At 40.2% G+C, this 12,651-nt stretch overlaps 1 protein-coding gene across 5 annotated transcripts in view; it reads left to right on the forward strand.

Annotated features, from left to right (window-relative positions):
• akap1b (A kinase (PRKA) anchor protein 1b) overlaps positions 1–11,403 on the forward strand; it is a 34,363-nt gene extending 22,960 nt beyond the window's left edge. For all 5 annotated transcript variants that reach the window (XM_024297891.2, XM_024297889.2, XM_024297892.2 and 2 more), the window contains 4 exons: positions 2,301–2,368; positions 2,611–2,684; positions 2,766–2,831; positions 9,274–11,403. In XM_024297891.2, the coding sequence (XP_024153659.1) occupies positions 2,301–2,368; positions 2,611–2,684; positions 2,766–2,831; positions 9,274–9,336 (271 nt within the window). In that variant the 3' untranslated portion in view covers positions 9,337–11,403. The remainder of the gene's footprint in view (positions 1–2,300; positions 2,369–2,610; positions 2,685–2,765; positions 2,832–9,273) is intronic.
• Positions 11,404–12,651: the final 1,248 nt, after the last annotated feature.

Consider the following 12,651-nt stretch of genomic DNA (forward strand, 5'->3'; position numbering starts at 1 on the left):
TTGTCCTTCTTTAACTGAGGGGTACCAACACTTTTGTCCACCACTGAAAGTCAGTGTTATTGTGTCATTGTCATTGTCATTTATTGTTAGGAGAGTTCTACAAAAATCTACATAAAATGAAATCCTTTAAAGATTTTCTCGGTACCAGGGCTTCTCTCACTCTGAAGGAGGCGCTGTTAATAGAGACATTTGAAACTGAACAAAAATAATTAGTTTTCTCTAGTCAGTCAATATGTGGTTTCTTCAGTTGTCTGTATCTGTTGTATTCATTATTATTATTTAATTTATTTATTACAAATGTATTTGTTTTTTTTTATTCATCTTTAAATGTACATGGTAAAAAACAAGAAAACAATAACAGAAAATTCTTTATACACTATAAATAAAAACATTACACCTCTCTTATGTAGTTCGAAATGGAGTAGGAAGAAGTTTAAAAAACTTTTTTCAATCCTACCCCCTAGCAATATATCTTAAATTTAATCTTCAATATAAACTATTTCAGAAACGGACATTAACTACCCTTATTTTTTTATATATATAAATAAACACACACAAAGATCTATACACGTCGTTCATTATTTATTCATTATTTTTTGTTAAAAATAAAGATATTTGAGAACACTAGAATGTTTTCTCAGCGATTTTCTTGTGAAAATCCTGATGCGGCCCAGCCTCACATAGACTCTACATCCAGTGGCCCCTGGCTAAATTGAGTTTGAGACCTCTGATCTAGAACAAGCAAAAACGAAGCAGAGGTTTACAGTAAGCTGCTGTCGTGAAGTCGACTTATGACTTATGAAGGATGAGTGGCAAAACTATGTATATAAAATATTTCAAGACTTCAGGTCCAGATGCCCGGACTCAACTTTAAGACAGTTATGAGAACCACTTTTCTTAAAACTAGGAGTGTAACGGATCACAAAACTCCTGGTTCGGATCGTGTCACTGTTTTAGGGTCACTGTTCGGATCAGTAAAAAAAACAAAACAGGAAAATACAAAAACATAAAAGCCTAAAAAGCTTTAAAGCCACAGCTTTAAAACATAAATTTGAGAAACCATATATGAAGTACTTCAAAGCATGAATTTAATCTCACATCCTTGATAAAAACATGTAGTTTCTGATTACATTTACATGTCTGGAGACCAAAGACTGAGAGAAAAGAATGATTAATATGAAATATTTCCCCACCCCCAAATGTACAAATTAATTCTTAAATAAAACGTTACAATTAAACTTTCATTATTTTTGGTAATAATTGTAGTACTGAAACTGTGGGAACATTTAAATATTTCAAATAATTATTATCTGTAGTACATGTGCAGGTTAGGCACCTTTATGCCCGCTTTTCCTGGTGATTTTTTTTTTTTATCCTTTTGACTTGCCATACTACCTTCCCCTGACGGCAAGTCTCTGTAATGGAGCGGCGGCTGCAGGACATCTACTGTTCCTCACCGGGAGATCTGAACCCAGACACGGAGACGTGCACCGATGCTTTTATTCTGCTCTTCAAAATAAATACACCGGATCTTTCAGTATGCACGTCATCCATGACGAGTTCAAGAAAAGTTTTTGACCGAAACGAACCTGAGCTCAAGGGAGAGCCTTCTATTCTGAGCAAATGTTTTATTTTTGTTTCCAAAAATAACCATCTAAATCTATGGCCACATTTACTAAAATGCCATTGTGCGGTGACCTGAATGCCAGTTTTTTTTTTTTTTTTGACAAACTCTGCAGGTGATCACCTGATGGCAGCAGGGAGACGCTTGTAATCGGACAGCGGCAGTTGCATTTTTACATGCTGCGTGGCCACAGCTGAGGTTTTAAGAAAAAGTTGAGATTAAACAACTGGTGGTAGAAATATTTCCTCTAATTTTTCATGTGTCAGTGCATACACATAGTTAATCAGAAATTCACTTCTTGAGTTGTGGGAGGGGCTGTTGGCATGGATTAGCCCCGCCCCTCCCCTTCTGCTCCCCATTTATGAGAGTCTGTGGCCCGCTTGGTGTAGTTTTTACAGCACAATCTTTCAAACTGTGAGCCCTCGATCTACCTCCAAAGGAACGTCTCACCAAAGGATGACAAATATGTTTTACAGCCTCTTCAAACGAAAATCAAAGATCCATACTTGGTGAGAACCATCTAGAATCAATCACAGGACTAAATATCATAATATATTGCAATATCGATATTTTGGCACACCCCTAGTAATTGAAGGCCATTGGTATTTAAAAGGCGACTCGCTGTAGATTTGTGGTGTTTTTTACATTTTGACATGAGTTTCTTTCTATCTTCCAGGTCCGACTTTGTGACGTTACCGTTTCAAGGTGCAGAGGTGCTGCTGGACAACATTGCCCCTCTGCCAGGTACCTCTGTATGCTCACTTTGAATGTATTATTCAGTCGAATCTCTGAGGGAAAATAATAGTCCACTTCATTTCTATTTGGGACTTTGAAAAATTCTTCGTTTACATTTTAGCTTAAATCCTTTTTCAAGGAAGTGATATTTGGTTCAGACCATGCTTAGCTTGTTGTTCCACCGAGCAAGCCTCTTGTCATGGCTGTGAAACCGACAGCACTGTTATCTGTTGGTTGATCTTCTCCACCAGGGGAGGATCGTTTTTCATCAGAGGCCACAACAGCCTTTGAGGAGATAACCAGAGGTGTGGCTCTGCTGGCACAGGTGAGACTCGCTGACATGGCTGACTGAAGCCTCCTAAACCGACTTCATGTGACCGCCTGTTTCTCTGCTGTCTGTGTGAAGGTATCAAACTATGACAACAACACGGGGCTGCCGCTGGTCCACCTGTGGAACATGCTTGGAGAAGAGGTATGAATCTGTCTGCACACAGACCGATGCAAAGACGGGTATGACCTTCAGCTTCTCCTGCTGGAGTCCACATCAGCAAGCAAGCCCCCCCCCATGGAGACAGAGAGCTGCCTTTAGGTTTCTCTAACCTGATGCAGACATGTTCCGCTCTCTCCAACCTGCCGGTCTCCTGCCTCTTTGCAAGACACAATGCCCTGTTCACACGCATCTCCAGCTGCTATGTATTAGTCTGAATGAGGCAAACTTATGTTTAAAAATTAATAGAAAAGTAACCTCCCACTCTGAGCAGGCAAAATTTTGCAGCAGTTTAATCAAAATGAGCTCTGCTGCCACCTACTTTCTGTTAGTGTTGTCACACTCATGCGAACCATCTTTCCTTCCCAGCTCAGTGGCCTTGTGGTAGAATGTCCGCCGAGTGATACCAAAGACTCTAAAAATGGGACCCAGTGTCTCCCTGCTTCACACTCGGCACTAAGGAGTTGGACTGGGGGGTTAAACCACCAAATGGTTCCCAAGCGCGGCTGTGTCTGCAGGTCACCGCTCCCCCAGGGGATTGGTCAAATGCGGAGAACAAATTTCACACACCAAGGTGTATGACAACTAATGGGACTTTAACTTAACTTTAACTTTGGCCACCATTAGCAAATGTCAGGAGACATGGAGAGATTCAAAAGGAAATCTTTCAGGGTGTTTGCAGAATGGGACTCTTTGTGGGAGTTTTCCTACAGCTGTAACAAGGAAATTGTGGAGAGATGAGAGATATTAATTATAGATGCACAAGATGGACTATGAAGGGCTGCAACACAACATCAAGATTAAAAACGTCTCAAGTTGTTAAACTCTTTAGTCAGGCCAGCTGAGTTCAGTCCTGCTGTGGCTCTTTTTACAACAATTGCCATAATTCTCTGCTATGGGACACACCTGTATGAATAGTCTATTTTCCAACTTGTCATATATGATGGGGTGGGAATCACTGGGTACCTCACAAAACGATGCAATACGCAATACATGGCTCACGATATCAATGTCGCTATACTGCAATCATTGGAAAAAATCATCTCTAATACCTCAAATTATGTAGAAAAGCAAATTTTTTAGAAAAAAATATCCCCATTTATTTTTTGGTTTAAAAAAATCATAGTACACAAATTGTGTCTAATTTTGTTCAACATTTCTGAAATCAGTAATACTGCCTTGAACAACCACTGACACCAATTGAATTGGAATTATCTGTAAAATTCAGTGTTAACAATTAGGGGTGTGCCAAAATATCGATATTGCGATATATCGCGATAGTTAGTCTTGCGATCGATTCTCGATGAGTTCTCACCAAGTATTGGTATTATATTTTCATTTGAAGAGGCTGTAGGGCTGAGCTGAGCGTCTGAGTCGCGTGATGAAACTGTCGAGCAGTTGGGCGCACTGCGTCAGACTTTTAATAGCAATGCACACACTTCATTAGGGAGAAGCACCGGCGAGATACAGACTCTGTAGCGCATGTGGGTGCATTTTCTGTATGCGGAAGCAAATTGGTTGCACCGCTTCGCATGCGCGAACCACACGTCACTTCCGCTCTTCGCCTACTATACCACAGAGTCATTCCCAAACAGTAAAACTCCTTGATCACAAGAATTTATGTTTTTCTCAACAACCGAGAGCTTCTCCTGACTGGATTACAGTTAGAAAAAAAGCCACTGAGTTACCGTTAATAATGTATTTGAATATCCGGATAAAATAAAGTGTCTTGAAGTGGCGCTGTATCCTCTTAGCTTAGGGAGGAAACTGCTGTCATGTAAAACTGCAGAAGAAGAAAACATTTGTAGTCCGTTTGTAGTCACTGCAAGATCGTAAGGTCCTGATCCTTAACGTGTCTTTTTCCTTTCGTTTTTTCAACAAACAGTGAATGTTTTCACTATGATAAACATTTTAAGTGCTATATTAACATTCTGCGAGGTTATTATTGCTGTTACCGTCCGAAGACCGGAAAATGCTTTAGCGGAAGAGAGGTCTGGTTCGCTCATGCGGGAGAAGCAACCAATTTGCTTCCGCATACTGAAAATGCAGCCACAGCGCATGTGTGAAGCATGTCTACCTGTCAGCATTTATCATCCATCTGTAGCAGAGGCAGCCGGTAAGAAGTGACTTTGTCTGAGCGCTAGAATGACAGCGATCACTTACTACCTGTTTTCTGTGGGAACAGGCGCGTGCTTCGCAGTTGATTGTGTGTACTTCAGGTAACGGTCGGAATTTTTGTTTTCATCATTGACTGTAAAAATAATGGACTTATTGAGCTATGAGGTCCCCCATTGGAAATGCATTACCTCCTCTGCTCATGAAAGTAGGCCGCCGCTTTTACCGTCACTTCCTGAAACGGCTATCGCCATTTGCAAACGTCTGCAACCCATCTTCAGCGATTGGTCTGAATCTCTGTGAGTCATAGCTGAGTCATGGAATCTACAGGAAGTACTGTCACCAATCTGGAGGGAGTTTATTGCAACCGTCCGCCTCTTTCCACGCCTCTACCACGAGACCGCGGGATGTAAACAGCTTCTACTTTAATAACGGCGGAGAACTATCCCAACATTTGATTCTGTCAGCGGTCCTTTTGGATTTACTTACATTTATTCCTTTTTGTCGAGATAAAAGGAGCATTTGGGTGAGGCCGCCCCCCCTCGTGCGCCGTTCTGCAGCAGCTTGTCACTTCACATGTGCTGCCACGTTACTGTCTGATCAGATGCACGTGAGAAGCGCGTTCAGCGGTATTTAAAATTAATAACCATCCTAACAAGTGAACAGCTGGATCTTTTATCTGTTTGAAAATATGATAACATCCATTGAAGTTTGTCTGTCGCTCCTCACAGGAGACGTCTGCGTCTAATGATTGGTACATTGTTGAATTGTAAAGTAGGTGTTAAAAGGTCTTCACGGACCGCATTGATGAAGTCTGCTCCCATTGGCTACCCGTCATCTGTCACTCAAACTCCCCAGACGAACAACGTCAGACCCACAAACGCTTATTGAACCATCTGATTGGTCAGTTTATAACTCTAATAACTTGTGATAATGGAAAAAAATCTTTAAAAAAATTAGGATTAGAAAAAAGAAGTTAATCAGAAAGCAGCAGAGGAAGAATGATTATTCTGACATATAAAATGACTGAGAAATAACTGTCTGTTTCCCAATGTAAGTCAATGGGACTTTGGCCTGCTGGTGTACGGTGTAACTTTGGTAAATTTATAATGTGACGTTTTCAAACAATGTAATTACTTTTTGCTAATGTTAATTTTAAGTAATTCTTAAATAAAAAAGCAGGATTTGATGTATGGACTTAAATTAAAATGTAATTAAAATAAAGTACATGAATTCACTGTAAAATTAGGGATGTTGCTAGTTAATTGAAGCACTTAAAATTATATTTATTGCCATTATTATGTGTGTTTTAAGGTTTTTACCTATTGACTGCTGACTGACCAAATAGAAAAATGATAAAGATTGAAAAAATAATCTCAAGTGACAGTCTGAGTAAATCAGACTTCAATTTTGGATGCTCAGCTCTTTTCAAATGTGGGAAAAGTGCTCAAAAAATTAGGTAACAATGAATGATTTAATTTTGTTCTGTTGCTTACAACAATTCTGTAGTAGTGTCACTGCTGATCATGTTTACTATTGTTGGCACTGAATTTTACAGATAATTCCAATTCAATTGTTGTTAATGCTTGTCAAAGACATAGTATTACTGATTTCAGCAATGTTGCACAAAAGTGTCTTTAATTTGTTGCACAAAATAATAAAAGTTGTTTATTATGATTGTGTTTAAGCTAAAAAAAGATAAATGTCCATATTTTTTCACAAAAAATATGTTCTTCTATATAAATGTTAGTTATTGGAGAGGATTTTTACCAATTATCGCAGTATTGCAATATTATCGATATTATCGTGAGCCATGTATCGCGCATCGTATCGTATCGTGAGGTACCCAGTGATTCACAGCCCTATTAACAATGGTAAACATGAACAGCAGCGCCACTAGTTAGTGCAAAATTGTTGATAATAAAATAATTGAAGTAGCTGCCAGACTGTTCATGACAGCCAGTCATTCAGTGTGCTCCCTATCTAACTCCAAAGGAACATCTCACCAAAGGATGACCAATATGTTTTACAGCCTCTCCAAACAAAAATAAAAGATCAACACTTGGTGAGAGTCAATTGCAGGACTAGTGTCCGAATTCCCCCATAATTACTATATAGTGCACTATATAGTGTGTTCGCCATTTTCTAGTGCTGTCCAAATCTACTAATTCGAAATCAAGTGCACTTGTAATTTACCAGAAGTCTTTGTGAAAAACTAGCGTCCGTTGATGCTCACTAGATTGCACAATGCATTGCGGTCGAACAATTTTGAACAAAAAATTGTGTTTACATTTAATATTCGAATAAACATCCACATTTTTAGTCTCAGACAAAGTGGAGTCATAAATAAGTCGTGCAATGTATTGATTTGATTTTCATTTCATGAAATCGGTGACGTCACATCCGGTGTTTCGAAAAACGAAAGAAAAGTAGTGAGCATCGTGTCCAAATTACCTTTAAAATCCAGTGCACTAGATAGTCATGCACTGTACTTTTTTGGTAGTTAAGTGGGGGGATTTGGACACAACCTAAATGTCGCGACATATTACAGTATCAATATTTTGGCACACCCCTAATATTTATGGCACACTAAACTATCAGGAGCATTAAGCCAGACAATAGTCATAGATGCATCCTTCAGACTTTAACTTCATTTACAGCAGCTCTAACACTTTTCTGTGACACGCTTCAATGTTAGCAATGTTATCATGTTCTCAATACATATAAATCTCAGCCTTGTTAGTCCAGGGTTCCCGCGAGGTCTTAATAAAATTTTGAAAATGTAGAAATAAGGACTTAAAAACCATTTTTAAAAAACTATAAAATTTTGATATGTTGGTCTTAAAAATTGTGAAGCTTAAAGCTTTTTCCGTATGACTTTTCTGGTCTAAAGTTTTATTTTTTTAACTTAATTGTGTAACTAAAGCGCGTTTATCAACACGCTGGAGGCCAACTGCTGATTGAAATGGTTCTTCTTTTTGTCCTTTTAAGACGAAAAAGAAGGGGGGTAAAAAAGAAGCGCTCGCTTCAGCCTTCACTTAAACAGAAAGTACAAGAAGGTGAGAAGCCAGCTGTGACCAGGGCTTAAAGAAAGCTGGTATTGTTGTATTGCGTACGAGTTTAAGATGTGGTGGAGGTACGCATTGCTGTGTCCAGCATTTGCTGCTTTAACTCTCAAATAAAAGCAGCTACAGGCTGATGATGCTAAAACTTTGAACCAGACAAACTTTATCTCATCATTTTGGTGTTACTGTTTTTAATGTCTTATCATGGCTACGAAATGGGATTTCTGCCCCTCTCTCCTGCCTGTACGAATGTGTCCATGTTTATGGTTTCTTAATCTTACGTTTATCAATCTCAAACTCTGGATTAGTTCACATGGATCAGTACTTTTATTTATTTTTTTATTAGTATCTGTTTTGTTTGATTTAACCAAAAGACAACATCAGAGCAAACTGTTTTCACAAATCTGGTTTATTAGTCACCGATGGTTTCACTGCCTCAGATTGTGTGTAAAGAAGGTTTCTGTAGTCCATAATTGTTATTTTTAATTACTGGAATTTGAACTGTAATTAATTACATTACCCTGTTACTTACAAGGACTTAGTTTTTTCTTCGTTCATGGGGCTGGGAATTAGGCTGAGAAATTGGTATTAATTTTTCAAATGCAAGGTCTTGAAAAGGTCTTGAAAAGGCTTAAATTTAGCTTGAAGAAACGTGTAGGAACACTGCAGTAACACGTACAGTGTAACACCAACATTTTGACAGCCATGTGCCTCTCAAAATCACTTGAACATCAGTGAACACAACCAGAAGGAATTCATATGTAAGGTGCTACAAATTTTAACAAAATTGGTGCGTTTAAGTTCACCATATAGTGCAGAAAATACAGTAATCAGCTGCCAACCACATCAAGAAAAAAAATCCAGCATCAGAATGTTACTAGTGTTTACTGCAGGTCTTCAGTGCTTCTCTGTCTCAGACCTAATTAATCAGTTGTTTTATTTAATTACATTAATGTTGTGGATTTTAGAAATGACTGAGGAAGCAAATAACCTCTTTTCTATTTCTAATGTTCTGGATTTCAACTCCTTTCTAGAGGGACTCCTGCTTCCTGATGCTCATGTCACACAGGGAAGATTCTTCTCTAAAAAGGGAATTGAGACACACCCTGAATAAATATTCAGAAACATTTTTCTCTAGTAGCAGAACCCGCAGAGCATTCCCTCCTATATGAGCCCAGTTCCTGTGGTTCTGATCCGGGTATTGCTTAGGTTTGCGGTGCTGGTCTGATGCTGTGCGTGTCCTGCAGGTGGTCTCGGTGAACCGGACGCTGGCGGAGCGCGGCCTGGCTGTTTGGGTGGATGGATTCTGAAGCTGTGGTGTGTTTGAGCTCCACACACTCCTCCCGCTGCTTCCAGTGGTCATCAGTGGGGGCTCAGGCTGTCCCGAGGACCCCGACCCCACTTCCACACACCACTGGGTCTAAGAGGATTGTCTTTTTGTTTGTCCCTCCTTTGTTTTCTCCCCCTTCCCCTCCTTATTCTTTTGAAAAGAAATTAAACTTTGTTTTTGGGCAGAACCTGTCTTGGCCGCTCTCCCTTGTTGTCCACAAACACTAAGAAAAAGGGAAGAGGTCAGTGTCATTTAAAAATATATATATATATTGTAACATAATAAAGGATCATCAAATATTTTTTTAGCCCCCCATTCTGCACTCATGTTTGCTCTGGGTCTTTGCACACTGTGACCCCCACCCCCTTACACTGCATGAACACACATGAACGGCTGTGATGGTGAGCCGGCTCGGTTCTGAACTAAGACCTGGCTGTGTACGTGTAAGTTCTGCTGCCCTTCACGGGTCTGATGCACAGCTTCAGTCACAGACAGACCTGGGGGGTGGGGGGTCGGTTCTTGATCAGGATGGATCTGGATCAGATTGATTTGGGCTGTGATGTCCCATTTGGACCCCTCAGTGAGCAGGCCAATCAGAACCTCAACAAACTACTGTTGTGACTTCAGAACCAGGAGAGTGTAGAAGAAAAGAAGCTTTCAGTAAACGTGTCTGTCAGAGAGGAGCAGGGTGGTACCGATGGAGAGGCTCATGTCTTTTAGGTACCAGGAAATCAATTACAAAATATAACACACAAAGTGTGTGTTTATGGATGAAGTGTCATTTATTTTGACTGTAGAAAGACAAAAACTGAAAGGTTCATTAATGAAAAATATCCCAGAGTCCTTTGTTGCAGCCCGTCCATCCTTTCCCAGCTTTGACTTTGGTTTGCACACTTCAGTGTTAATCTCTATTGCTTCAGGTCAGGGTCAGCTGTGTCCCTTAGTTCTCCCTGAAATGTTAGTTTCTGTGGACATCAGTTAAGACACTAAGAAAATCTGCACTGTGGACAACAAGACTGCGTCGTCTGCAAACATGAAGATCACTCATGTTTCTGTCTTTGGAGTAAACTCAAGTTTCTGAAATACTTTCATCCAGATTATCTGTGATCTGGGACTTCTGACATCAGTATCATAAGACTCTCTTCATTCCTCACAATAAACACGTTTGTAATTGCAGATTTAAGGTGTGTGTCCTTTATCAACCACAAAAACATTTTCTTGTTTCTTACCATCTTTGCGTATCATGTCTCTTCCTTCCACTCAACAGTGGCATGTTTTCTTGCTAACCAGCGGATTCAATGGTCCTTTGCGCTGCTGTTTCATCCTCAGCTGAAGGCTCTCCTATTTGCTGTCAGATCTTCAGGTCAGGACATGGGTCAGTCAGTCCTAAGAGATGGGCGAACGCCGTTCGGATTATTTTTAAACATTAAAGGAAAACTGTTTTGATAAAATAATCATGTTTTGGAGTTGAATAATTGTCTGGGGGGGATAACTTGAGTGACAAAGGACTTGTCTCTCATAGAGAAACCAAAGTCTAAAAGCTCATGTGAGCATTTTTGTTCCCACCACGTGTCAGAATCATCTGGTCGGGGGAGGGGCATACGTGGACCCAAATTTTTAAAAAGAAGGGAACATTGGAGGTCTGCTCTTCATATTGACCATAGCTGGGCTCAATTTCATCCCTACTGTCTCTCCTTCTCTGGCCCCCACCCCTGAAACCCTGATCTGACAGCCACGCCCATCCTGTGATACCCCCTCCCCTTCTCTGTAAATAAACGACTGACTGAACTTTTATATGACAAAGCGCTCTAAAGGGAATTGAGTTTTGCTTTGGCTTGTGCCCCCCTCCCTCCTTGTCTGTCATCCAGCTGATGCTGTCAGGTCTTGTGTGGCCCCACAACTTCTGCCTGGTTATTTAAGTGGCTGCAAAGCCAGTGTGCCCCAAGGCATCTACTATGTACAGTTGAGATTTTGTTAGTCCTCGGCTGGTTTGTGGATTGTACAGATCTATTAGGAAAGAATAAAAGCTATTCAAAGTGTTCAAAGAGCTGCATGTGTCTTCATCATTTCTGTTTATGTGTGTGTGTGGGGGGGGTAGGCATTGACTTCCATTGAGAAACAGACAGTTATTTCTCATTCATTTTATATGTCAGAATAATCATTCTTCCTCTGCTGCTTTCTGATTAACTTCTTTTTTCTAATCCTAATTTTTTTAAAGATTTTTTTTCCATTATCACAAGTTATTAGAGTTATAAATTGACCAATCAGATGGCTCAATAAGCGTTTGTGGGTCTGACGTCGAACGTCTGGGGCGTTTGATTGACACATGACAGGTAGCCAATGGGAGCAGACTTCATCAATGGGTCCGTGAAGACCTTTTAACACCTACTTTACAATTCAACAATGTACCAATCATTGTCCTACTGTTGTTTTCCTCAATGGAATGTACCGATGCAGCAGTTTAAAACAACAAGAGGAGCATGCTGTCGACATTTTTAGATGAGGATTTACTCTGTAGAAATAGATTTCACTCTGAGGTTATGTGCTTTGGACTTTTTTGTTTGTTTAACGTTCGTTTTTCTTTATTTCACTGTTTTGATTGTAGCTTATAAATTATAAGTTGCGTATATGCGCATAAAATCACCAACCAAAGTTTCATCTTCTTCACTTTTCCAGCTTCAGCCTGAATTAGACGCAGCCGTCTGAGGAGCGCGAGACAAACTTGAAAGGACCTGGTCGTATTTTTAAACAGATAAAAAGATCCAGCTGTTCACTTGTTAGGATGGTTATTTATTTTAAATACCGCTGAACGCGCTTCTCACGTGCATCTGATCAGACTGTAACGTGGCAGCGCATGTGAAGTGACAAGCTGCTGCTGCTGCGGTGCGAGGGGGGGCGTGCGCCGTTCTCCAGCGGCCTCACCCAAATGCTCCTTTTATCTTGACAAAAAGGAATAAATGTAAGTAAATCCTAAAGGACCGCTGACAGAATCAAATGTTGGAATGGTTCTCCCTCAAAGGCTTGAACAATGACTTGTATATTTCTCTCGAAGTGGTGTTATTAAAGTAGAAGCAGTTTACATCCCGCTGTCTCGTGGTAGATGCGTGGAAAGAGGCGAGAACTCACAATAAACTCACTCCAGATTGGCGACAGTACTTCCTATAGATTCATGACTCAGCTGTGACTCACAGAGACTCAGACCAATCGCTGAAGATGGGTTGCAGACGTTTGCAATATGGCGATATCCGTTTCAGGAAGTGACAGTGAAAGCGGCGGCCTACTTTCATGAGGAGTG

This window comes from Oryzias melastigma, linkage group LG15 (assembly GCF_002922805.2).
Source record: "Oryzias melastigma strain HK-1 linkage group LG15, ASM292280v2, whole genome shotgun sequence".
In the NCBI taxonomy this organism is placed as follows: domain Eukaryota; kingdom Metazoa; phylum Chordata; class Actinopteri; order Beloniformes; family Adrianichthyidae; genus Oryzias; species Oryzias melastigma.